The sequence below is a fragment of the Sarcophilus harrisii genome, chromosome 2, assembly GCF_902635505.1.
Source record: "Sarcophilus harrisii chromosome 2, mSarHar1.11, whole genome shotgun sequence".
Taxonomy (NCBI): Eukaryota; Metazoa; Chordata; class Mammalia; order Dasyuromorphia; family Dasyuridae; genus Sarcophilus; species Sarcophilus harrisii.
The window spans coordinates 588,695,504-588,723,476 of record NC_045427.1 but is presented as its reverse complement, the minus strand read 5'-3'; the positions used below and the strand labels follow the sequence as shown (position 1 = coordinate 588,723,476).

General features: G+C 35.2%; 1 protein-coding gene across 50 annotated transcripts in view; it reads left to right on the top strand.

Annotated features, from left to right (window-relative positions):
* SORBS1 (sorbin and SH3 domain containing 1) overlaps positions 1 to 27,973 on the top strand; it is a 214,938-nt gene that overhangs the window by 106,203 nt on the left and 80,762 nt on the right. For 21 of the 50 annotated variants that reach the window (XM_031956125.1, XM_031956137.1, XM_031956113.1 and 18 more), the window contains 5 exons: positions 17,094 to 17,123; positions 20,652 to 20,827; positions 22,326 to 22,389; positions 24,869 to 24,943; positions 25,301 to 25,363. In XM_031956125.1, the coding sequence (XP_031811985.1) occupies positions 17,094 to 17,123; positions 20,652 to 20,827; positions 22,326 to 22,389; positions 24,869 to 24,943; positions 25,301 to 25,363 (408 nt within the window). The remainder of the gene's footprint in view (positions 1 to 17,093; positions 17,124 to 20,651; positions 20,828 to 22,325; positions 22,390 to 24,868; positions 24,944 to 25,300; positions 25,364 to 27,973) is intronic. The other 29 variants (XM_031956131.1, XM_031956140.1, XM_031956118.1 and 26 more) reach the window with 3 other exon arrangements.

Sequence of the window (27,973 nt, the reverse complement as noted above, 5' to 3'; positions counted from 1 at the left end):
GATTTCCAGAAGGTTTCCTTGCTTGCCATGATATTGTCCATGAGTCCCCTTTCCCTCTTGCCTTTTCCTCTGACACAATCTGCTAGCTCCCATGGCCTTCTTGGAAGAATAGAACAATCACAACAAAGAGGCTCCTACCTATCTCCTTGAAATGATGGCAAAGTGGACTTCTGTCTGCTCACAGAGCTGCCGTACTGGTTCGGATGGACCCCCATCATCAGGCCTGTTGCAAAAGCTTTCTAACTGGTCTTCCTGCTTCAAATCATTCCCCATTCCAAGCCATCTTCCACTCAGATGTCAAAGGGAGTTTTAAAAAGTGTAGGTTTGACACACCCACCCCCAATAAACTCTAGTTTATTTATTTATTTACATTATTATATATTTATATTATGTGTATTATATATTATACACATTATATAGTATATATTAATATCTAATGTAATATATATTTATATTATATAATTATATATTTTATATATAATATAATACATATTATTTATAATCAATTATAAATTTCTTTCTTTAACATTGGAAGTTCTTCATCACCTGCCCCCCTTTAACTTTTCCAGACCTATTACACTATACTGCTCTCCATGGATTCTACCATCCTACAATTCAAACCCTGATCTGTTTCCTGTCCTCACACATAACTCCATACCTTATCTCTATGTCCCCTACACCTAGAATATCTACCTGATTACTTGTATTTTTGAGTTTTCTTGGGTTCCTTCAGAACTCACCTGAAAGCCTACCTTCTATATCCCTTACTTATATACCAATTTGGATTTATATAAGAAAGTGATTCAACTATTCATGCCTTTTGACTTCATTTACTGGGCACGTAACTTCAAGGAGATCAAAGACAAAAGCAATGTTATCTAGCATATACCGAGAGCATCTTAACCACATTCTGTAACAGCAAAGAACAGGAATCAAGAAGTTGTCCATCAGTTGGGGAATGCCTGAAAACAAACAAATAAACTGTTGTATATGAATATAACAGAACATTTTTGTTTTTTAAGAAATGATAGATATGAGAAATTCAGAGAAGCATAGAAAGTATTATGTGAGGCACATGTTTAAAAAAAAATTAAAAAAGCTAAACCAAGAGAAAATAATATACAAGGTCTAAAATTAAAAGAAGAGATTCCCCAAAAGGAATCTGAATGCTGAGTGATTATGAAGCCAGTGATTGTTGTGGATGAATAGATAATAAAGCCTGCTACTGTCTTCCATGGCAGAGGAATGGGGGAATGATAAAATAGAAAGTCCAATTCATTTCAGGTTGTCACTTAATTAGGGATTTTTGTTTGTTTCCTTTGTTATAAAGGAAGATTCAATTGGGTAAAAGGAGTAGGGTTTTTTTCTCCTTTAGAAATGGCTTTGATACAATGACAAAAGGCAGCAATAAAACATTTTTTAAAAAGCATCACAAGTAGTTCTATAAACATCAATCCCATATAAAATTGTACAATTAGACATAAAAAAGTTGAAAATCAGTTAGAACAAATAGGAAGGTGGGATGTTGCCATACTCCTAGGAGGAGTTAATTGGTAAAGCAGGCCACTGCAAAATGAGTAGGTTGAAGTAGATAAGCATTAATATCGCTTCCAACTCTGAATTCTATACGCCTATGAATTTAGTTGGCAGCTAAAACAAAAAAAAAAAATGGGAACATACTGGGTTATATATAGTTCTTGTTTTCTGAAAAAGTAAAACGTACAAATTCATTGGGTGGGAGTTTTTCTTGGCACTAAATTTAAGCAAAAATTAATCATGTTACCTTATATAACAAAGTTATATAATGAATGAATCAATGAATGAAAAAGCATTTATTAGGCAACACTGAGGATGCAAATGCAAAAGTAAGGACCATCCTTGTCCTCAAGGACTTATATCCTAGTGGGGATAGTTTACAAGTGGGGCCAAGAGGTGAGTTAGGGAGGCAAGGAGATCAATACGCCTTTTCCATACAGAAGTAATGTCAATATTGATTGGATGGGGGAAAGGTGGTGTGATAATAGTAATGGTGAGGAAGGAGGTTACATGTGCATATAATTATGAAGTTAATGAAGAGATTCTAGGAGAATAAAATGAAACATGGCTGGAGGTAGGTCTGGAATAGATTTAATGTAATATTATAGTAGTAATATTAATGTAATAATAGTATAATAATAGGAATAATGTGATAGGTCACTGAGGAAGCTACTGATTGGGATAATGGGTGATCAGAGCTGTATTCAGAATGTAAAGGGGTATTGATGCATAATAGAAGGAGGAGGAGTAGGAGGAGAAGGAAAAAAGAAGAAAAGAAGAAGGAGGAGGAGGAGAAGGATCTAATAGGTGACGAAGGCAACTACTGATTGGGACAATGGGGGACCAGAACTGGATTCAGGATGTAAAAAGGTATTAATGTAAAATAATAATAAGAAGAAGAATGTAATAAATGATTGAGGCAACTACTAGATTGGGACAGTAGGTAATCAGAGATGGAATTAAATATGTAAAAAGGTTAAATATTCTGGATATTTCTGGTCCCAGTGACAAGGCATTAGGGATGTCTGGGGGACCATTCTTCAAGTATGGCCGTGTGGAAGCCAAATACACATTTTTTTTTTCAATGAACACTTCATATAGGTTTCTATAATAGCTGAAAACTTAATATTAACATTCAGTAAAGGCTCTTTTATGGGTCTCTGAGTATTTTTGTTAAGTTGTTTACTGATGATCTAACTAATACAAGGCTAAAGTTTAGAGAGCTTAATAATGAATAATAGCAAATACAATAATAATATTAATAATAGCTAGCCTTTATATGGTTCCTGTTATGTGCCAGGTACCTACTAAGCACACTAAGTACTTTACAAATATTATTTCATTTGTTCTCCATATTAGTCCTATAAAGTAGATGGTACTATTTTAGCATTTTAGTATTTTATTGCTCAGCATTGTTAAGAGTATAATTTAGTATTTGCTGCTTTAGAATTGACAACAGTGGTTCAGTGGATAGAATGCTAGGCCTGGAATCAGAAAGACTCATCTATTTGGATTCAAATCTAGTCTCAGACACGTACGAGCTGTGTGAACCTGGGTAAGTCACTTAACCCTATTTGCCTCAGGTTCCTCATCTGTAAAACGAATTGGAGAAGGAAATGGCAAAATGTGCTAGTATCTTTGCCAACAAAATCCCAAATGGGGTCATGAAGAGTTGTCTGAAAAACAAATGAACAACAATTTTATAGTTGAAATAAGTGTCTGAGGACATCTTCTGCTCTTCCTGACAGCAGATACCATGTTCTTTTGAAAATTTTTATTTATTTATTGAAACTTAAATACAAAATGTAAAAAGAAGGAAAAAAAAGAAAAAATAAACATTGCCATGTGCACAGCAGAATGTAAGAGAGGATTCAAAATATAGGATAAAAATATTTCCATTTCAAGAAAACCTATATCAGAAACTAAGCATTGATCCCACACCTAACACCACATACCAAGATAAGGTTGAAATAGACTAATGATTTAGACATAAAGAGTGCTATTATAAGCGTATTAGAAGAACATAGGATAGTTTACCTCTCAGATCTCTGGAGAAGGAAGGAAGTTGTGACCAAAGAAGAACTGGAACTCATTATTGAACACCAAATAGATAATTTTGATTATATTAAATTAACAAGGTTTTGTACAAAGAAAGCCTATATAATAAATAGTACATATTGTGTTCAGCATTGTCCATCTTTTCTTTGCTTTCTTGTAGGTTTTCTTTTGTTCTCTGCTGTGCACTTTTTACTTTATTCTTTTCCTCTTTCATCTCCCTTACCTCCCCCAAAAGGGCTACAATTAATCAGATCTCTATATTGACATCTATATCTATAGCCATATATACACATATACATATATACACCTATGCATATACATAGATATCTATAATCATATACATATATACACATATACATTCATATGCATCTATATAAGGCCATACTGTGCTTGTTTATTCTGTTTCTCTGAAAATGGATAGCATCATCTTTCATAAATCCAAGTCTTTCCATATTTTTCTAAATTTACCAACTCATTGTTTTTTACGTCACGGCAATATTCCAACCTTATACTATCTAGTTATTTTAAATCATCTAAAAGAATATTGATTAATATGTCTGTAGTTTCCCTATTTTTCTCTCTTTTGATTAAATCTATTTTAGTTTAACTTGGAGATCCAAGGATTACTATCTTTGTTTTTTCTTAATAATTCTATTCCTGATTATTATTATTATGTATATATCTCATTTCTTTTCCCTGCTAGCTCTTCTGCTTTATTTCTCCCTTTGTTATTTCTTAATATACCCCTCTTCTCTAAGGATCCCTCACTTACCTTCTCCCTCTATTCTTTCTCTCCCTCTTTATTTCATTCTCATTAATCTTTACACTTATCTTGCACCCTTCAATCTAAATACCCCTCTATACCCCTCCATTCTATTACCTTATTTCTTTATAAATTTAGAAGACTTTTATACCCTTCTGGATATATATGTATTGTTTCCTCTTTACCCTATTCCCAATGTGAATAAGATTCTAGAAGTACTAGTCCTCCTCCCCATCTAATTCTTCTGTGTCAGATCTTCTTCTTGTACCTCATTTATATAACATAATTACTCTGAAAGGTTTTGCTTTTTAAAAACTCATCTCTACTCCAATCTTTCTTTTGAAGTACCCAATTATTAATGACAATTTTAGACTTATGGTATACATTTCCACATATAAAACATAAACAGTTCATCCTTATTGAGTCCCTTGAAATTAGTCTTTCATGTTTACCTCATATTTCTCTTGGATCTTGTTTGTCAAATTTTCTATTAAGTTCAGATCTTTTTGCAACAAAATCCTGAAAGTATGACAATTATTGAATGTCCATTTTTTTTCTATGTGGGACTTTGCTTGACTTTGCTGGATATGATATTTTCACCTGCAACTCTAGTTCTTTTGCTCTTCAATATATAATGTTCTAATACCTGGAAGTTTTTTAATGTAGTCCCTGCTAGGTCTTGTATGATTTTAATTGTGGCTCTGCCATGTTTTAACTGTTTTTTCTTGTTGCACGTAATATTTTCTTCTTGATCTGGGGGGTTTAGAATTTGATTGTGATATTCCTGTAAGTTTTCCTCACAGGATCTCTTTCAGGTAGTAATTGGAAGATTTTTCTATTTCTATTTTCTCCTCTTGTTCTAATACCTCAGGACAATTTTCTTTAATTATTTCTTGTATTATTACATTCAGGATTCTTTTTTTTTTAGTCATGGCTTTCCAGTGGTCCAATTATCAGATACTATTGCCATCTACCTTCCTCTCAATGAAGGAATACCATGGATATGAGGGTGTTTCAGATCTCAGCAATCTAAAATGAACTTTTTGTAGATGTTGGATCACAGTCAATCTCTCTGAGGAGTACTCTGAGTGTGGATATTCTGTGAGAAGAATCCACATGTTTTAGATACTAGATGAATGGGAAGCAGAGTTAACATTCTGTTGAAAAACGCTGAGGAGCCTGGCTTGGTTTCCCGTCCAGATGGAAGACCAACCCACTTCCTTGTGGAGGAGGCTCATAAAAGGAGCTTGGAATAGGCTCCAAAACATAGATGAATATTTGTTCTGGCACATTAACAATAGGCTCCACTAGTCTTGTCTGCCTAAATACAAAAGGCCCAACATCCTCATTTCACTAGAATCCAACCTGCAAGTTCTTAACAGGACTGATTTCCTAAGGTATGTATTCCCTCATCTATTAAAATCTGTTAGAATGAGAACTCACCTGAGTGGAAGTAAAATAGGGCTTATGTATCTTTTGTACATTGGATAACTTTATCTACTCTCAATCTACATCATTCAATATGGGGTTCATTCAGTTCCTATACCTTGAGGTCTTCAGCTAGACTGGTGGAAGTTTTCAATATCAGATCTTAACATTGCAAGCAGGAATTATCTATCAGTCACCTCATCTGTAAAAGAATGTCTGAATGATTCTGATAAATTATCTTGTTTTGAGAACTGCATATTAAATGATCCCTCCAAGATGAATTTACTACACAATACTTCCCTTGGTAACAGAAGGAATTGACTTGTTGGATGGGGTTATTTGTATAGTCCATCTGCATGAAAGGATATATCTACCAAACGTAATCATTTTTGTATAACTGATGTTCTTCCAAAGTTCTACTTGAGTGCTTTATTGTAGTATGAATGTGCTATTGGGGTCTCCGAGGCTTAGTGGAGCATAAGATCTGCCAGGTCCTGTCAAGTGAGAAGGCTTTGAGGATGAGTCCCTTGATAGACTCTAAGTCAGCTGACCTAAGAATCAGCTTAAGTTTGGAGAGAATCAGCGACCAGGTTAGCTACAGGTAATAACTTTCCACCCCCACCTCCCAAATCTTTTGAATTCATAGATATTCTTGAAGGGTGTCTATGATGTCACAAGGGATTATGGGCCTATTGTTTTAGTGGAAGGGAATTTATGTGGACAAAATCATTCATCTTTAATATATTGAGGAATATTAATGTGCTTTCTGATAATAATTAGTCATCAGATCTGTTCCAATTTGAAGTCGTGACTGTGGCATAAGCATCTTGGGGGAAGGTTTCTTTACAGTTGAGATCATCAATTTGGGCTCTTTTTTAGCCTCTAATGATTTAACCAGATGTTTTAGAGGGAATGGAATTACTAGGACTATGCAGACAGAACCCTATAAATTACAGGATACAAATTATTGGGAAGATCATTCAATTATATTGTTAAAATAAACACCATATTTATATATCAATGGATCAAAAGATCATAGATTTAGGGAAGTCATAAATATTTATTATGACTATGTGTCAAGCACTATACTATTGTAATTTACAAATATTATTTAATTTAATTTAGAGCTGGAGAAGACTTTGGTCTAACCTCTTCATTTTAACAGATGAAGAAACTAGTTCCCAGAGAATTTGTGCCTGGCCCATGATCATTCTGGTAGTGAATACCAAAGTGAGTCTTTGAACTCAAATTTTCCAACCCCATATCCATAATTCTTTCCATTGGTGCACACTGCCCAAAGATATATACTGATTCAGCACAATAGAAAGAAAAATAAATTTGGGGGTCAGAAGACCTAGATTTGAGTCTCAATTCTGACATTTACTAACTTTATAATTTTGGGAAATTGACCAAAACATTGACCCATGGTTTCATCTTCCACAAAATGAAAAGGCAGGATTGGGTGAGCTTTGAAGTCCCTTGCAGATCTAACATTTTGTGATCTGTGATGATTTTTGAATTGTGGGCAATTGTTTTGATAATTGTAATCTATATTAATGGATTACACATTTTGGATAATTAGGCTCAAAGCTATCCATTAGCATCTCTCTTATAACCCAGTTTAAAAAAAAATCTTTTGGGAAAAGATGCAAACTTAATAAATTCATGAGTGGTTTCTTCTGAGCTCTATTTATGGTACTATCTTCATAAACTAGGATTTTTTTATTTCTAATTCCCAGCAGTTTGGGTCAAATCAAGAAAGGGGGTGGCCTATTCTCCATGCCAGCATGGAGGCAGCAAAGATTGTTTTTAGCCTCTTTGTAATCTCTTAATTTAGTTTAAGGAAAAACTTCTCCCCGAGGATAGCATGAATAGAGTGTTAAAAATTCTTTAGGCCTAAGAATGTTAATCATAGCATTGAAGAAACCCTGGTTATAGCTTAACTTTCTTAATGTCATAATCTCTCCATTCCAGTTCTATATATAAGTAGAATTAATAAAAGCAACATTGAATAGCAGAATAAATCTAAGGAGGGAATAACGGCTTTTGACCCAGTTAAGAGACTTTATCTCAAGAACAGACTTTTAAATAGTTGATATTACTGGTCTCTTGGTTAGGAATTGAAATGGCATTTCCCCTAGATTTATTCCAGAAAGATGCTCTTTAACACTGTTTAATTTCAATGCTAAATTATTTCAACCAGGCTTTTCCTTTCTTTCCTTTTTTTTTTTTTTTTTTTTTAATTCAGTCAGTTATTCTTGCAGAAATGGCTCTCAGGGAGCAAATTAGAAACAGCCAAGTGGTATATAATATGGAATAGAATCAAGAAGTTCTTAATTCAAATCCAGGCTCAGCACTTATAGATGTGTGACTTTGGTCAAGTCACGTAACCTCAGTTTCCTAATCTGTCAAAGGGGAATAATAAGCCTCCTTACTTCCTACTGTGTGTGTGTGTGTGTGTGTGTGTGTGTGTGTGTGTGTGTGTGTGTGTGTAAGGCTCTTTTCAAACCTTTAGGCACTGTATAAATGCCAGCAATTATCATGGCTCTTTCTAATGTTTGTAGCCAGAAAGAACATTAAGTGAGGGTAAAAGTCAGCTTGAGTTGCTGAGTCATTAACTGAAAGAAAAGGTTTGGAAAACAAAGCTATAAAATGGGAATACTAACAGCACATACCTCCCAAAAGGTGATAATCTGAGGTAATATTTGAGATGATTATTCTGTAAGATGATAATCAATTGAAGAAATTGCAAAGTTCTTAGCTCAGTGCCTGGTACACAATAGGTACTCTATAAATGCTCCTTTCCTCCCATTACACCCCATATAAAATGGGTTAGATTATCAGTATTTTATTTAGAGCTGAAAGAAACCCCAGAAGATATCCAATCCAATCTCAACCTTTTGCAGAATCAGAGGCTCAGTCACTGGCAAGGTAGGAAGGAAAGGGTGGGCCCATGATCAGCCCCCCACTTTTCTCTCTGTGTTAGGTCAGATCCACAAATAATTAGGGGGAAATGGGGAAAGATAATGATTGAACACAGACTGAGAAGAGGAATGAACAGAGCAGGTAGATTGGGAAGGGTGATGAATAAAAACATTATCAGATGAAGTTCTCTGTGGGGGACAAGGGGAAATTGCGTGGAAAGTCTCTTCCCGGTATATTGTTTCATATCTCAATAGGTCATAGTCTAATTTTCTTTTGCAATTATTGTGTCTGTAGTATTTTTTCCCCCTTTCTCCTTTCTCGAGGCCATGTTGTCAGCTCTCATTTATTATTATTGTTATCATTTATTTATATGCTTATTTTTAATATCCTCCAATCCCCCTTTGTTATCCTCTGAGACACATGCAAGAGTTCAGAAAGTTTTCTTCAATCGGTTTCCAGGACTCAAGAAGGGTTCCAAGTGAAAAACTGGAACCCAACATAGCACCGACAGGATGTGCTGCCATTGAGATGTCAGAGTCAGTATTCAAAGAGATCTTGACATTTTAGAACATTAAGTTGAATCCCATAAAGATGAACCTTGATAGGAGGAAATTCAGTCTTTCACTTTGGTTCAGAATCAACTGTGCAAGCATACAGTGAAGAAAGATAGGCAGCAGTTCATCCAAAGTTCTGAAGATTTTAGTGATTAACTGAAGAGTCAAGAGTATGATGACAGCCAAAAAATAAATAAATAAATAAGACAGCCTTAGGCTACATTAAGAGAGACTTAGGTTCCAGCATAGTAAGTGACAATCTCACTCTTTGTTCTGGTTGGACCACATATGGAGGATTGTGTTCAGTTCTGGTCACCACATCTTAATAAGCAGGAGATAAAACAGAAGAATGGAACAAAAATGGTGAAAAGCCTTTTTTCACCTAAATTTCCTTATTTGTAAATCTGTAAAATGGGCATAATAATAGTACCTATCTCCTACAGTTGTTATGAGGTAAAATGAGATAGTGTTTGTTTTGTAAACTTTAAAGCCCTATAGAAATGCTAGTTATTTTATTAATAAAAATATGATTATTTACTAACAATAATAGTAGTTTTAATAGTAATATTGTACTAATACTAGTAGTAGTAATGACAGTAATAATAGTAGCAGTGGTAGCTGTAGTAATAATAGTTGTAGTAACAACAGTGGTATTAATTAGGTGGTGGTAGTAGTAGTAGTAATACTAATAATAGTAGTAGTGATGGTGGTGGCAGGAATAGCAGGACAGCAGGCGCAGCAGTAATAGGGCAGACAGGTTGGACAGTGGATGGAGCACTGCCTGAGATCCTGAACCGCCCAGGCTATGCTTTGACTATCTAAGAAAACTAATGCTCTATTAATGTAATATTGTTGGAGAATAAAATATTCTGAGTGAATCTGACAATTTGAAAAATTCCACTGACAATTTTGTTTTTACTTTAACCATTTGGGGCAAAAACCTTTTTATAATTTTAATTTCAAGGCTTTTAAAATAGAACATGAAAACAGCATATAGGGAAAACTTTACCTTTTTTCGGAATACTTGGAGTTGTCAGTATCAATAACTGCTTGCTGTGTTTTATCAGTATGTCCAGAGATGATTGGCTTGTGCTTCTGTGTAGAGAAGGTTTTGTTTCAACTATTGGGCCATAAGCTAATTTTCTTTTTGAATTAATGTGTCTGTCATTTTTCCTTTTTCCTTTCTTGAGTCATGTTATTAGTTGCTATTTATTGTTGTTGTCCTTGTGCATATGCTTGTTTCTGTTTCCCCAATCCTTAAAAATATCCTTCTTCAAATCTACTGTAGCTAGAGAAACCAGATCACTAAATTTGATCAAATTATTTCTAAAAGAAGATCAAAAAGATTCCAAGCAAGGGGCCTGCAAAACTTCATAAAGCTTCAGATGCATTTTTCTTTTTTACTTTTTTGGGGAATGTTTTTTTAAAAATGTATTTAGTATTTTATTTTTCCCCAGTTATATGTAAAAAATTTTAACATTCATTTTGAAAACTTTGAATGGGTCAGATTCTCTCCTTTCCTCCTCAAATTGAGAAGGCAAGCAATTTGATATAGGATATACATGGCAGACTCAATTTTAAGGGACATATTTGAGGAAAAGAGGTACTGAGAACCGTAATTATGTTTATTTAAAGGAAAAGATATTAAAATATTTATTTCTGGGTGACTCAGTGAATAGTTGACAAAATGCTCACCTGAAGTTAGTTAGGAAGATAGGAGCTCAAATCCTACCTCAGATACTGACTTAGATGTTTAACCCTGGGTAAGTCATTTAATTACTATCTCCTTCAATTTTCTCTCCACTGTAAAACAGGGATAATGATAATGGCACTCACCTCCTAGGATTGTTGTTAGGATCAAATAATATATTTGTAAATGGCTTATCACGATGTCTGGCACATAATAGATCCTTAATAAATGTTTATTTCTTTCCTCTGCCTCATTTTCAACCACTGTGTAGGAGAGCCTACACACTGACAACTTGTTCATGGGTAAAAAAACCAAACAAACCAAAAAAAATAATAATTTAAATCTTAGATCATTGTGGAGAGGTCAGAAGCTTGCTCTCAGTGCCCTTTCTTCCATTTGATCGGCATCTAGACAATATGAAGCAATCCTTCTGGACATATTTAATGGTGCAATTTATAAGATTTTCACTTAAACTAGAGCCTTCCATGCCCTTGACGTCTGAAGAACTCTGAAGCAATAATTTGACATGTTGATCCAAGAAACCCCAAGGTTCCAAAGTATATTTCTAAGACATCCCTTCAGAATGCCCTTGGAAAATAAACTATTCTTTCTAAATTATAACTTGGAATTTGAAAAGAATGGTAAAGTAGCTATTTGCCAGTGCAAAAAGTATGTTTCACCAGGATTTCAATGACCATGGTAATTTCCTCTGGTGTCAAATATTCAGGACCTTTATATCTGAGGCTGGCCTTGCTCTCCCTCTCTTTTGCCTCCCTCAGACATGGTGATTCTGAGCAAGCCATCAAATCTCTCAGTGTCTCAGACTTAAAGTGAGGAGTTGTTGTTCAGTTGTGTCTGGCCCTTTGTGACCTCATTTGGGGTTTTCTTGACAAAGACGTTGGGGAGATTTGACATTTCCTTCTCTAGCTAATTTTACAGAAGAAGAAACTAAGCTAAACAGGATTAAGTGGCAGCTAGGAAGCATCTGAGGCTGGATTGGATCTCAGGTCTTCCCTGATTCCACACCCAATATTCTATCCCCTGAGCCCTTATTCAATTGCCTCTAAGATCCTTTCTAGCTCTTAATGTATTAACAGGTGAGGCAGAAATCCACCAGTATCACATATTTATTGGCTAGCATTTTATGAGAGAAAAAAAGTTAAAGTTAAAAGTTAAAAAAAGTTATTTTTAAAAATAACTTGAGTGAAATGTTCTCTGTCTTTATCTCTCTGTGTCTCTATCTCTATGTCTCTCTCTATCTATATATATATCTACACATATATATCTATATCTATCTATCTATCTAATCAAACAGGAAATAGCAAAACCTTAAATTAGACTGCTTTTTACTTAAGGGTGGCTCTAAGCTTATTTCCCCCCTCTTGTTTATCAAGTACTTTCAACAGAAGAAAACAAAAAACAGGACCCTTACCCCTACTCTAAAGTATCTAGTAAAGCAGTCTCTTCCCAGAAGTTCTGCTGACACTAATAGGACTTTCTTCGATGTTCAATATGTTGCTGTTGCTCTTTTTGTGGCAGCAAAGAATTGGAAATTAAGGGGATGCCCATCAGTTGGAGAATGGCTGGATAAGTTGTAGCATATGAATGTAATTGTTCTATAAGAAATGATGAACAAGCTGATTTCAGAAAAATCTAGAGAGACTTACATGAACTGATGCTGAATGAAGTGAGAAGAACCAGATCATTGTACCCAATAACAGCAAGATTGTGTGATGATCAATTATGATAGACTTAGCTTTTCTCAGCAATGCAGTGATCCAAGACAATCTAATAGACTTGGGATGGAAAATGCCATCCACATCCAGAGAGAGCTATGGAGACTGAATACAGATCAAAGCACACTGTTTTCACTTTTTTCTTTTTTCTTTCTCATATTTTTCCCTTTTGTTCTGATTCTTCTTTCGCAACATGACTAATAGGGATATATGTTTAAAATCACCATATATGTCTAAGCTATATCAAAATGCTTGCTGTCTTGCGGAGGGAAAGGAGGGAAGTAGAAACAATGTGGAATTCAAAATCTTACAAAAATGAGTGTCAGAAACTATCTTTACAAATAATCAGAAAAAAAATAAAATAATATTAAGTGGGGGAAAAAAACTTGCAAAGCTGCTTTAGGTAACTAGGTGGCACAGTGAACAAAGTGTTAAGCCTAGAAGCCAGGATAACCAAATAAAATAATATTTGTAAAGGACTTAGCACAGTGTTTGGCACATAGTAGGCACTTGTAAAAGCACATTCCCTTTCAAAAAAAAAAAAATGTTGCTATTGAAGAAAAAAAGGAAACAAGCAGTTTCCTGTAAATTTTTCTAAGTCATCCTTTCTTCTTTATCTAAACTAACTCAAGTGGGAGAAGTAAGTTAATGCCCAAAGGGGGAAGCAGTTTCTTCAGGAATGTTTTCATGTAGCAGACTGACTCATGAGTCAGAAACACCAACTTTCTCACCCCCACTTATGTTAGGAAACCATTCCATCATAGCAAAATTCCTTGTGATATTTGTTGTCTCTGCCTTGAATATATGAAACCTTCCAACCTCCTCACACAGGTTTTCTTTGGTTCCTGTCTCCATCTCAAAGCTAGGATTCGAGGAGAGACCATTTAGGGTTATGAAATCAGACTTTTGTTATAGCCTGAGATCTACTCCTGGAGCTTAGATGTAAAACTCAAGAAAAGATGGAAATAGCCCAGTCTTGTTTCTTCAAAACCTATTGGGTTTTGTTGCTGTTGTTTATACATTTTCAGTCATGTCCAACTCTTCCTGACTCCATTTGGGGTTTGCTTGGCAAAGAGACTAGTGTGTTTTACCATTTCCTTCCCCAACTCATTTTTACAGATGAGGAAACTGAGTAAACAATTAAGTAAGGATCATACAGCTAGTAAGTGTTGGAGGCCATATTTGAACTCAGGAACATGAGTCTTCCTGGTTCCAGACCTGGCACTCTATCCACCACACAACAATAACATGTGTCAGGCACTGTTTTAAGCAGTAGAAAAATAATAATAGCTAGTATTTATATAGCATCTTTAAGATTTGCAAAAACATTTTATATTTGTTATCTCATTTGATCCTTACAATAACTCTGTGATGTAGGAGCTTTTTGTTATCTCCATTTTTACAAATAAGGAAACTGAGGCAGGCAGAGATTCAGTGACTTGCCCAGAGTCACACAGCTAGTAGCTGAGGGAAGATTTTAATTCACATATTCCACTCTCAAAGTCTGAAACTCTATCCATGTGGCCATCTAGCTGCTTCAAGTCATACACTCACTGGACAGAAAGTGTTGAGATGAACATTAGCCAATCAGTCAATCAATATTTTTTAAATGCCTACTCTTAGCCTGTCATTGTGCTTTGTCCTGGAGCTACAAAAATTGCAAAAGACAGTCCCTGTCCTCAAAGAGCTCACAATCTAATAAAATATAAGAATATTTGGGGCCCAAATTTATATTATTAACCATTTTGAGAACCATTATCTCCAGGCCTTTAAAAAAAAAAAAAAAAAGAATTATAAATGGGGATTATGTCAGTAGGGTGCCCTTAGCTCTGCTTTGGAATCAGTCCAGCTTGGCAGCTATATTCTACCACACATACCCTACTCATAGACATAATTTCTTAACAATTTCTTCAGTGTCCCTTGAAGCAATTATATCTTTATCCCACTTTCTGAAATCTAGTTTAATCATTCTAAATAAGATGTCTTCTCTTCCCACCCTTAAAAAGAAAGAGTTCCTTTTAATTCAGTTCTGCTGGTGTATAATCTATGAATATTTTGGCCATGCTCACTGAACTTTCCTTTGTTTGAATTTCACAAAATAGTTCTAAGCTTCCAGTGAACAGAAATAGCCACATGGAATGTTTGCTCTTTCTCATAATCACAGAATTAAAAAACATTTTATCTAGACTGGACCTTAGAGACCATCCAATTCATCCTTTATTCAACTGAGGTTCAGAGAAAGGAAGGAACTTTCCCAAGTTTATACAACAGTGACAGATCTGGGATTGGAATCCAGGGCTTCTGAATTACAGTCTTAAATACTGCATACCATCCAGATATTCTATTCTAAAGGCATTTCACAAAAAACAGAACAATATTTGCCTAGCTGGCTGGCTAACCTATTCTCTATCTCTATCTCAATAATAACAATGTTTTTATCCACAAGGAATTTTATCAACACTTTCTCATTGGTTCTTTCCAATAGTCCTAGGAAGAGGCTCTGAGTAGGGAAAAGACAACTTTTTCCATTTTAAAAATTTGGTAAACTAAGTCTCAGGGAGCTCAAATGACTTGCTTCATTATTACACAGGTTAGTGACACTTGACATTCAAACTCAGGTTTCATTTTTTAAGAAATGTAAATCTATGTGTGACCCCAGGTAAGTCACTTAACCTCAACAACAAAAAAAAAAAAATCTAAATCTAGTATCTTTTCATCTTTTCTATTATAAGATGTTGACTCTCTGGAACATAATGTTTGTTGAATTTTGAATATAGCTATCAAGTAGTATTTCCTCAAGATGTGTACTTCCTAAAATTATTGCTATTTATGTCAGTTGATGATCAGGGTAGGAGCAGAGGCAAGTAGAAAGCTTTCTTAATGTTGATAAAGTATCTATAATCTGGTGTGTGCTTTATATTTATTTTATGATTGTTCCAACTTTAACAATTTTTTAAGATATCCACTATTTCTGTGTTCATTTACTTGTATGTGTACCTAGAATACTCCACAGGGGTATCAATTGTAGTCTAGGGTCCTCCAAAAAATTCTGAGTTCCTATGGATGAGTTTCATTCCTGAAGACCTGAACTGAGAGGGTTTGCTTACTTAGTTTCTTATGCTCCTGTCTGGATTTCTCCAGTAAAATCATTTACATCTAGATGTAAAATACATCTAGACTCATGTCTAGATTTTCCAAATGTAGGTATTTTATATTCACTTAACACTTTCAGGAATTAAGTAGGGGGTCTACTTTTTACTTTTACTAAAGAAATTGCATAAGACTCCAAGAATTCTTAAGTCTACTCAAGCACTTCTAGAAAGTGAAGGGACTTTGGGGGACTAATGGGCAACCAATCCCTTTCTCCTCTGACTTGCCGCATCTAAGCAATTTACAGCAATACTATGGAGGGCTAGAATGATGCATATCTTCTGACCATTCATGAGATATCAGCTACAGGAATATTCTATTGGTGAGCTTTCTTTTTCAGAAAAACATGCTGTTAAGGAAACCCTTTTCTTCTGAAAGGCCAAGTTCTCCAAACAGAAATTTATCAACTTGGGGTTACCCTCAAAGTTATCTCCAAGGCCGATGATATCCAGAAAGAATAGAAGAAGCTAATTAGGAAGTGGATGTCCAAAAACTCCCCTCTCAGACTTTCTTGGGCAAGATTGTGACTGCCATTATGTGCATCTCCTGAAAATCATCCTTTTCTGCTCACAGGAAGGACAGTATGATCTGGCCATCCAAAGGAAAAGTACAGGAAAGAGTAATCACAGCTCCATTGTATAGATTATGAAGAGAGCAGTTCCTCATTCAAGTAGTGTCAAGAAACATTTACCAAGCACCTACTATGTGTCAGACACTGTCCTCCAGTGGCAATCCATGGTCCTGAACCTCTGTCATCTAGTCATCAGGAGGCAGCCTCAGTCTCTGAAGTCTAAACTGTAAAGTGTCAATGGTCTGAATTCACCTTCATGGTAAATACTCTTCAAGGGACCACAGCAAGATCGATGCTTTATAATCTTATCATATTCATTTGAGGAAATACTCGACAAATTCATCAATGAATCTCCTGATTAATTCCATTTATAGAAGTATCTACCCAATAAAATGCAGGCTTCTTGAGAGCAGGAATTGTTTTTCATTTTGTCTTTGTTCTTCCAATACTTAGCATGGTGCCTGGCACATAGTAGTGTTTATAAGTACATATTGAAGATAGTTGTCAGAATTTGAACATTACCTCCTTTAAAATGTACTTCGTCATTTTTGATTGTTTTTCATTTTGGCATCTGAAAATAAAGGATGGGTAATTTTGGAACAGAATAACTTGACATCAGATCTTTGCCTTTCATGTATCATATGTTTCACTCACTTTTTCCATTTTTCTTCTTTTATTACAGAACAACAAAAGCGCCTTAATAATCTAACAGGTAAGTAGTAATCCCCTTTGCCCTCTTTTCTTTCAAATGCTCCTTCTGCTAGGGTAAAGCATTCCATTCTCTTTCAGCTCTCAAACAGTGCCATTGGCAACCCAGTACACTGCCTAGACTACACTGAACTATTCTTAAAATATTCTTTTGTATCTTTGTACCTATTTATAAGGAATTAAAATTGTATTACTATGTATAGATGGGTTATTTTTTTTCCTAGCAGATCATCTTACTGTTGACTAGTGAGATCTGTACTGGAATCCTACTTCACATTCTCTAACTTTACACACTCTGAGTTTTCTAGTACTTATATATCTCTCTCAGCCTGAAACTTACCATCTTTTATTTTTGCTTTTGCAAACTTACTGTCTTGCCCACACTTAACTCCATTTATAAAAATCAACTGCTACAAACATTGACTACTAATTATTACTATTTACCAATTATTGACATCATTTAAAGAACCTGATGTTCTCTTATAATGTGGTAATAACAGTCTTTTTAGGGGCAGTTGTAAGCTCCCTTCACTTTTAGTGCCTAGCTACCTGCTTTTAAAGTAATTCTCCAGATTCTAACACAATCTAATAGTCACAACAATCTTTGTAATTACAGTAAACCATCATGGCAAAGTATATTCCCTAACCATTGGTTTAAGAATTAAGTGCCTTCTTCAGGTATCAAAAATGTTCAGTTGGTCTTTTGACTATTGGCAATGAAACCCATATCACAGAGAATCAGGGTCAAAGTAAAAAAAAATCAGTAGAGTTATGGAGGTACCAGTGAAAATGTAGAACCAGATTATGATAAATCTAGACTTGCTACATTTGGAGGAATTAACTTTTAAATCATCTTCTCAGATTAGAGAATTGGACTAGATAGTCCCCAAAGCTTCCAGCTCTGAATTTTTTATGATGATTTCCATCAGGGTTATCTCCACTTATTTTTAACCCCACTCTGCTGCTACTAATAAGATAATATGTTGAACAAAGAAACAACAGTTCTCTAAATATTAAATATAAGCCTTGCCCCACATCTGTTCCACATTCTGAGCTATAATCATGCTTAATTTGACTTTGGCTTTGCCCATCTTCATATTACTATCCAAAGCCCAACCTATTTCCTGGCTCCAAACTAGGAAATAAAAACTAACATACAGCTCAGAGGTATCAGAAAGTTGTGAGAAGGTGGTTTTTCTCTGGCGTCTTTCTCAGCTTTCCAAGTTTGGTCTTTGAGCCCACATACAGTGGCAGAGCTTTTCAAGGAAACCATGGTTAATATTCTTAAATTCTGAGAGTGGATATGATGAAAAAACATATCAGGAGAAGGCCTGAAAAGTATATTTGTACTTCTCTCATGTGTACTTGCTGTGATCATCTTTTATGTAGGAAAAGAATCAAAGATTCGTTTATCATCGTTGCCAGAAATGTTTAGGGGCCATATGGATTTAGGGGATAACTCTCTCATTCTCTAAGGCAACTGTCTGCCTAGATATGTGAGAGAATGTGGTATCAAGGGAAAAGGAGGCTCCTCCAGTCTGTATGGGCCAAGAGAAGGAATTATGCTGCCTTAGAAGGCCATCTCTAAGGGGAAAGATCAAGCTGAAAATGGTTACAGTAGGCCCTCCTGGAATAAAACATTGCCAACCTTTGCCCTATGGCATTTGCATTTGTAGTCCTTTCCCAGGATCAAGAAAGTAAATATGGAAACAAACTCACTTTTAAAAAAAAATTAAAAACTGATTTTTTTCTAGTGAATACAAAGAGTACTGGATAAAGCCAGGGATGACTCTTTTGGATACTTTGAAGGATTTCTATCATAAATACAAAAAATACACATTATAATTAAACTCCTGAATTGCAAACAAAGGGTGTTATGTTGGATTTTCACTGTGTGTTGGTGGAGAGTACAATTTGACCTTCAGTTTATCTTACTCTATTCTAAAATATGTAAAATTATAATGGAGCATCTACTAGAAATTACTCTAAACTGATTTTTTAAAAGGTAGAAGACCCTCTGAAACATAATAACAAATTTGCCAGAGAGCTTTCAGACCAAGGCTGCCTTTCTACTCATTTTCTATTCATTTTTAAGAGGTTTGAATTTCTTCAGCCTGAGAGTTATAGGGGATTACTGAATTACATGTATACATAACCATCACTACTGTAGGCAACTAAGGCTTTGTCCCAGGGCACAAAAATTTTAAAAAACTAACATTTTTCCATAGTAGAAATGACTGACCTCATCATCATTAGCAAGAATAATTAAAAAGATAAGAAATAAGAAAATAGCTCTGTCCAAAATGATTCCTCCTCCTAGTCACATATTTTCACGTGCCATTTTCTGTCTTAAAAAGCTGATTTGAGCACATGGTTCATGACATTATATTTGTTTGATGCTGCTTGCCACTGACATGTTTTGTAAAATTTTTCTAGAGTGTTAAAATCACTAGCAGTATCTCTGTCCATACAAGGCTATATTTTTATTCATTTCCCAAAATGTTTTCCTATTAGATTAAGACTTTTACAAGCAGGTTATTTGATGAGACATAATTTAAAAGTATAAAAGGAGCCTATGTTTCTAGGTGCACACTTTTAGAGAGCTCTACTCTGGAAGAAGAGAATGCTCATTATTGCAACATTAAGAGCAGAGATAGGTATTTTGCCAGCACTTCAAGTTCCCCAAAGTATCACAGTGTTGGGAAAAAAACTCAGAAGATTTATGGTCCAACCTATATCTGAATAAAAATGTCTAGATTTTCACTGAGAAGCAGTTCAGGCTCTACACCATGACCTCCAATAGAAAGAACACTCTCTCTCCTATGGCCACTGATTGTAGTTTAGACGGCCCAGTCTGCTAGTAATATTTCTTAGATCAAGCCTAAATTTGTCACCTTGTAGATTCCATCTCTATTGTTTCTATTTCTGCCTTCAATTCCAAATCAGGGCTAGAGAGGTTAAATAGCTTGATTATCAATTATATAAATGTTCAAGTCAGAATTAGAACCCAGGTCCTCTCATTTCAAATTTCACATTAATACTTCACATTTGTATAAAAACCCTAATTTTTAGGCTATTTTCATATCTACCGTAATTCATGGATGAAAAACAGCTCTCTTTGTTGACATGAGTCAGATTAAATAATTGTCCCAAACCTTAGACATCCTTGCAATAGACTTAAGGGAGAAATTCCTTTACAAAAAACAATGTCAGTGATTAAGAGGATGCTTGAGAACCAAACAATCAGTTTATTGAAGGTCACAAGGAAATTAAATATGACTATAATTAGTAGAAATGCTTCTCTTCTAGTTACTGTAAGTGCCTAATTCTTCAACCTTTGGATAAAATAAATTAAACTAAGAAATACAAGAATATAAATATTCAGACATCAATGTTACACCATGTATTGTCTCATTTCAAAAGATCTGGAACAAGTTGTTCAGCTTCCCTATATCTCATTTATGATTGAGATCAGGTATTGTGAATTATTCATAATGAAGAAAATAATAATACAGTTCCCCTTTAATTCTAGATCCCGTACCAGAGAGAAGGAATGAAGAGAAAGTAGACTCAGCACCAACGTGGGAGAAAGGTGTTCAGCTTAACACACGACCAGACAAAACAGTAAAGGATGAAAGTAGAAAATTGGTTAAGAGCCCTCAGTGCCTAAGTGATGGTTCCATGGATGAAGTAGGCATCCCACTAAGGGTATGAGTACCACTCTAAAAACCACCATTAAGCCAAGGCTTAAAACAAATTTAGTACAACACATATAGCACCAGTTTTACACACACATACACACATTCCATATATAATTTGCATTTATCTGTTTCTATGTAGGTATGATAGGAAAAATAATTAAGAAAACCTACAATATGGTTTCATGGCTAACTACAAAGTGGTCCAGCATGATTATTTCCATGTCTTCTTATAATTCAATCCATAATCCATAAACACAGAATACATCTAGAATCCTTTTACCTTCTGAATTTCTTTATTTAACAGCATTCGTTCTGTGTACAACATAGCATCTTTTGCTAAGTGATAATACAGAAAAAAAAGATAAATAAGAATTAGTTCCTATCTTAAGTTATTGATAATTTCATGGAGGAGATAAAAAAACAGTAAATCATAAGACAAAAACAGAATATTTTGAGTATATAAGACAAGGAGATATATAAAAGGTATTCTGAAAGTTCTAAGGAAGAAAAAGATAATTTCTGACTGGGGCATTCAAGGAAGGATTCATGGAATTGGAAGAATTTCTCAGATTGATGTATATCTACAGTGGTACCAAATCGTTAGGAAATTTTTCTTGGTACTAGGTTTAAATGTGCCTCTGGGCGACTTCAATCTGATTGTTCCTAGTTCCTCCCTCTTATGCCCAATAGAATAAATTCACTGCTCTTCCACTTTACAGCTTTTCAAGAAGACAACTACCATGCTGACCCTATTTTACTTTTCTTCCTTTTTGGAGCTTATTCTCCATGATATCTCACTATAGTTTGGTTTTGGGGAGGTAGTGTTGATGTTAACTGTGGGTCAGTAAATAGACTGTTAGATTTGGAGTCTGGAAGGCTTAAGTTCCACTCTAGATTTAGATATTTACTGTGTGATTCTAGGAAATTCATTTAGCCTCTGTCTGCCTTAGTCTTCTTAGTTGTGAAATATGAGTAATAATAATACCTACCTCCCAGGGTTGTTGGAAGGATAAAAGGAGATCATATTTGTAAAATCCTTCGAATAACCTGAAAGTATCATCATCATTATTATTATTATTAACAAGAGAATTCTTCCTTGACACATCAGGGCCCTCTCATGCTCTGGATCCAGGGTTTTTGGAAAATAGGGCATCAAAAGGACAAGTTCAGGGGACCCCTGACATTCCTTAACAATTATAGATCTAGAAATGCTAGCTATAGCAATAAGACAAGAAAAAATTAAAAGTATAAGCTTTGACAAAGAAGACTGTAAATATATCTTTTTGTGAAAGATATTTTTGTTTATATTGAAAATCCAAAATATAAAGAAATATATCAAGATAAAGGTCTAAATGTAAATCATCAAGCTAAGAAAAGCTATTTAGATAGATCTGGCTTTGTTTATCACATATTCCAGCTTGCTTGTAGTATCTTATTTTATTTATGCAATAAAAATTCTAAACCATAAGATTTTGATTACATTTCTTTCTTTCTTTTTCATCTAGAACACTGAGAGATCCAAAGACTGGTATAAGACAATGTTCAAACAGATCCACAAACTTAATAGAGGTATTGATTTTAATTTGGTTACTCTCTCTAGTGATATTTTGATTGTAATGATTAGGCTACAGCTTTCCATTGGTTCAGAAGCTATAAATTAAGCATCTAACTGTTTAAGCATTTGTTTGCCTTGATGCATCCACACATCTCTGGAGCTGGAGAGAAGAATTATTTTTGTAACTGCTTCAGATTTGGAGTTGGAGTTCTGCTGTAAAGTCCACTTTCTCAGTCACTTATGGGGTACAGGTTGTATTTGCAAGGCTAAGCTTGCACAGCAGCCCCCAATACAAACCTACTGGTGGAAAGCTAAGCTCTGGGTCCTTTTCTTGTATATTCCTCTTGTATGTCAGCCAGAATAGCCATGGGGGGGGTGGAAGTGGAGAAAGAGCATTGGTCTTGTTGACAAAATACATTGGGTTTTGTCCTGGCTCAGTCACTAAAGAGGAGTTTTTTTTAACTTCTCTGTTTCCTCTCCTACTTAGTCAAAATAACAATAATAATAGTAACCATCTTTTATGTACTGTGAGGCAGTATAATAATAATAATAATAAAAGATTTAGTCTTGCCTTGATGCAAACAAATACTGGCTATGTGATCGTCAGACACTTGATGTACCTGGCCATTCTGTGATGACTGTAGATGGCAGAAAAGCTACCAAACTGCTTTGATATAGAAAATTTCCATATCTGGGAATTACTTATATTAATGAAATCATAGGTCCAGTCCCTATCCCTGTTTACATAGTGTTTTAAAGCATGCAAAGTGGTTTAATTACTTTATCTTGTTTGAGCTTCACAATAGCACCGGGAGGTAAGTACTACAAGCACTGGACCTCCCCAAAATCTGAATGCAATTTTAAGTTTTAATACCTTAAAACTGCACTAAGATTTTTGCCATATCCAGGATTATACCCCTGTTTTTTTCAGATGGCGAAACTGAGACTCAGTTAAGTGAGTTATCTGGATTCTCACAGTTAGAGATTTTGAATCCCCATTCTTATTTACTCCAATCCAGCATCCCTCTTGGCGACCTATGTTTGAATTTGTGACCAAGTGCTTCAGAAAGCATGGAAGTTGGTATAATTATCACCTGTATTCTTAATTATAATTATCTCAAGCTGAGAAATGGTTCTTGGCAAATTGCCTCAGGAACCAGACTTGAATTCACACACCAGAATACCCAGTGAATCCACTCCAGTTGGAGAAGGTTCACTTCCAAGTCTGATAGCCAGCCTGCTGAGAGAGCCCCAGCATGGTGCCATATGCAGAACTTTTCCAAATCTCTGCCATATTTTCTCATGTGTTGTTAAAAAAAATGACAGGCAAGAATGCACCTTCTTTCCCAATGGGGTCTTCCAATTGTTGGCCATTCTCTATCCTTCTTTCACATAGCTAAAATCAAATCTGTATCCCAGATATTGATGAGACATCATGAAAGCTGTTTTATAAATAGTGTATATCAGAATTGGATCTCAATTTATATTGCCTCTACAGCATTGAAATAGTCTGCTTATAAGAATCATAATTGTCATTAATATCATTAATAACTAGCAAACAAAAAAATTTTAAATGTTAATTTTGCTATAGGGTGCCCCAACAGTTTTATTGCAGTTTTAAGCTTCAATAAGCTTAGTTTTAAACTGCACTAAATTTTTGGGATACCCTCTATTTCCCCTTACCAAGATGTCCATGTATGAGAATTTTTCCTGTAAATAAATAGGTACTATATTCTTGTATGCTTAAGATATCCTTGTTTCATCCCTTTGTTTTTCTGTGATCAACCACAAGTCCCTTCAGAATTAGAACACTTTTTGTTCCCTGGACTTCCAGTCCAGTGGCTGTTAGACCATTGGGTGTGGTCATGGTCTCTTGGCTTCTATCCTGAGCTGTTGGCTTAGAGCCTGGCACTGCCACTGCCCAGATGCAGAATCACAGGTGCATGAACTACATGGAGTGTTGGATGGCGGGACACCCATCCCACTAGTACTCTGAGTCCCTGTGCTATTAACTCAATCCAAAATGAGAGGCTCTGAACAATGTGGTCTCTCTGCCCCAGTCACTAGGGATCTCTCTAGGGTTTGGCAAATTGGGAATTTGGTCATTTGCCTTATTTATAAAATGAATGTCTTTATGAAACATGCTATGATGTAAGTATATTTGTATGTTAAACATTTTTATTACCTATCATTTATTTGGTGTTGTATTTTGGAACCTATAAAAGTAGCAAAAGCTTGAAACTGTTCTTGGCTATTAATGGAAGTTGGAATTTCTCTCACCATCTCTTTGGGCATATCTATAATTCAGACAAATGGACTGAATACTTTTCCCCCAAGAGCACTTAGGATTCTTTGGCTCTTACTAACTGAAATATAGTATGTTCTTCAATTCCAGGAATCTTTCTAAACTGTATATGTATGGATTCTCAGCCACTCATTTTCTCCATTTATATCTTCCTCTATTCTTTTTCTAAAATTCACGCCTCTGTGTAGACACTCCTGAAGAAAATCCTTATTTCCCCACCTACAAATTCCCAGAACTTCCAGAAATCCAGCAAAAATCTGAAGGTACCATAAGCTTAGACATAAGCTTATCTGTTTGCTGCTCCTTATATTAATTCTTATAGTTCTGGGCTTTTTTATTTATTATTTTTATTTTTAGGAATAAGATTTGGCATTTAGATTTGATTTTTTTAAATTGTTTTTCTGTTGACAAAAATTTAATTTCACTGATCTGCATGATGTGATCTCTAAAATGACTGAATCCTTTCTAATTCATTAATCTATTTTTAAATGTGATACCCATGTGTTCTAATAACACTAAAAGAGATAACAAAATTACTTGACATAGCCAACAGCGGAATTGTCAGTATCTCTCCCTCCTTGTGGATAGTCTCAAAAGTCCACTGCTTTTCTCTGCTACAGAAGACAATCCTTATTCTCCTACCTACCAGTTTCCTGCATCTACTCCTAGTCCTAAATCAGAAGGTAATTAAAGGAAAATCTTGTGACTCTTTTTGTGCCAGTGGCGTGCCTTTCATTTTTTCTCTCTGGGCTTTTCCTAGTTGCTAAGGGACTCTATCCCAATAATTTGCTTCTCTTTTAATCTTTTGTTTTTGTAGCATTTTCTCCTTGCTCTCTGACTATATAACCGAGCATTTTCTTAGATTGTGTTTTTAATCTGTTTTTTTTTTTTTTTTTAATGTGGTAGGCTGTGTAGTCTAACAAAGAATGCCTGAAACATCTGGGATGATAGTTATTACTGGGGGATAATAAACTGGAGCCACCAACCCAGGGCCAGATACTTTGGGAATGGCTGGGCAGTGGGTCATGGAGGTAGCATCTTTTTTTTTTTTTTTATATTTCCCCCCCCCCATTACACATAAAAACAATTTTTAGCATTTATTTCTTAAAACTTTGAGTTTCAAATTCTCTTTTTCCTCTCCTTCCCCTCTTTCCTCATCAAGAAGGCAAGCTATTTAACAGAGATTAAACATGTGCAGTCATGCAAAATATTTCCATATTAGTCATTGTGAATGAAAATGCAGATCAAAAACTAAAACTTAAAAAAAAAAAAACAAAAAACAAAAAAAACCAAAAACATGCTTCAATCTGCATTGACTCTATCAGTTCTCTCTTTGGAGCTGGATGACATTTTTCACCATAAGATGGAGTCAACATCTAAGGAAATAGAAAAGTGTAGCCATGACAACTGACTCTGAAGAAGACTTGAGGATGTTGTAGTCTACCAGCACCAAAGTCTGGTAGATGGGGCTTCCTCTTCCCATCCTTGAAAATAATCCCTCAGGCATTCTTTCCATTCCTAGGTTTCCTTTGATGTTTATCTTACCTGATTTCACTTAGATTAAAAAAGGAAAAAGTTGAGTGTGGAATTCCAAAGAACGAGTACTGGGAAGTAGGAGACCTGCTAAAAGGGATGTCCTCGAGAGATGTGTATATTTGATTGAGTAGTAAAGAAATCTGTCAAGGGATAAGGGGTCAATCATGTTGAGAGATGGTATTCCATGAGTATGATTTCCACTAGTATGGGAGATAGATAGATAAATGGATGGATAGATAAAGGGAGGAAGGGAAGGAAGAAAGGAATATTTACTGAGTGCTTATTATTCAACAGATTTGTGTGTGATTTTGTTGGATGAGACAAAAACCGATGAGAGCATGTTTGTTTTTAAAAAACCATTCTTGAACTTGTGACATCCACTTCTGAGAATTTTTAAATATACGTAAGAATTTAACCTACTTTTGTGGTGAGCATTGCATCCTAGAGAGCCCTGTTTTATAAAGGAAGGATTACAAAAGGGCATATACCAGAGAAAGATGTTCTTGTATTGGGAAGGTTCCTTGTATATAGAAGTAAAATGTCAGGGTGAGGAATGTTCATTCTAGCATGAGGAGTCAACATCCAGAGGCATGTCCAGGTGGCTTGGGTTAAGATGTAGATCATCAAAGGACAGGGTTCTTTTTGTTTTGTTTTGTTTTGTTTTTAATGTTCACTGCCCCTAATGGACATGGATCCCATTATTTCAGCTTCAGTATTGTGCTTGATTCAGCTGAGCTGACCAACCCAGATAATCCTCTGTCTATATTCTTAACTGAAAGGATCAAGTTTATCCATTCATTCACACACCCTCCACTCTAGCCCATCCATCCTTTGTGCTAGATATCTTGCTAAATAAAAGTTGTTAGTTTTTGTTAAAGCTGGATGCTCGGTTTGGGACTCCACAGTTTGAGCAAGTTATAGAGAATATGGAGAGAATACAGTGAGAATAACAACAACAAAAAAAGATTAAAAGATTGAATAAGAAAGGATGTTGGCTAGAGGCCTTGAAGGTCACATTGCAATCTGTAGCTGATCCAACTCATCCTCTCCAATGTCAGCCCAGTTTGCCTGAAAACAGTGTTTCAGACTCTAAAGTATTCATTCAAAAAGTTTTCTGATATCAGACACCATCTCTAGAAAACCTCAGCAACAAGCTTGAAATAGGCTTTAGGAGAGAACTGGAGGCATTTAATTTAAGGAAGGGAAGAATTCTTGCATATAAATGTAGGTTATTTCCTAAAGATAAAATGTCATTTTCACTGAAAATTAAACAGGAAAAAAGTAGGTTATATCATAGGAGAAATGATTTAGTCATTGTATGGGACAGCAACCTTTACCCAAATTAAAATCAGACTCTCAAAGTAAAAAGCAAAAAAGGATTTATTACGATCTCATGAGAAAAGGCAACTCCCAACAAAGTGTCAGCAGAGGAGTACAAAGTGCAAACTGCAAACACAGGATTATAAAGACCTTAACAGAGAAGACCCCATCCTCTTTCAGACCTTTTCTCCCATTGTCTGGAGAATTCTAAGTTTCTCAGAGACTAAATATGTATCTCAGAAACAAAGAATACTAATCAATAACACACTCTTTACCGTATTAGGTACTTAATGATAATGAAAAGGTGGGAGGGGGGAACAGGAGGGAAATGTTTATTTATCTAAGATAAAATACCTGCAGTTTTTAGCTATAGCTCAACTTATTATTGCAAAGTCTCAAGTCACAGTTAGGGCATAGGTCAAGGCCATGTCCTTATG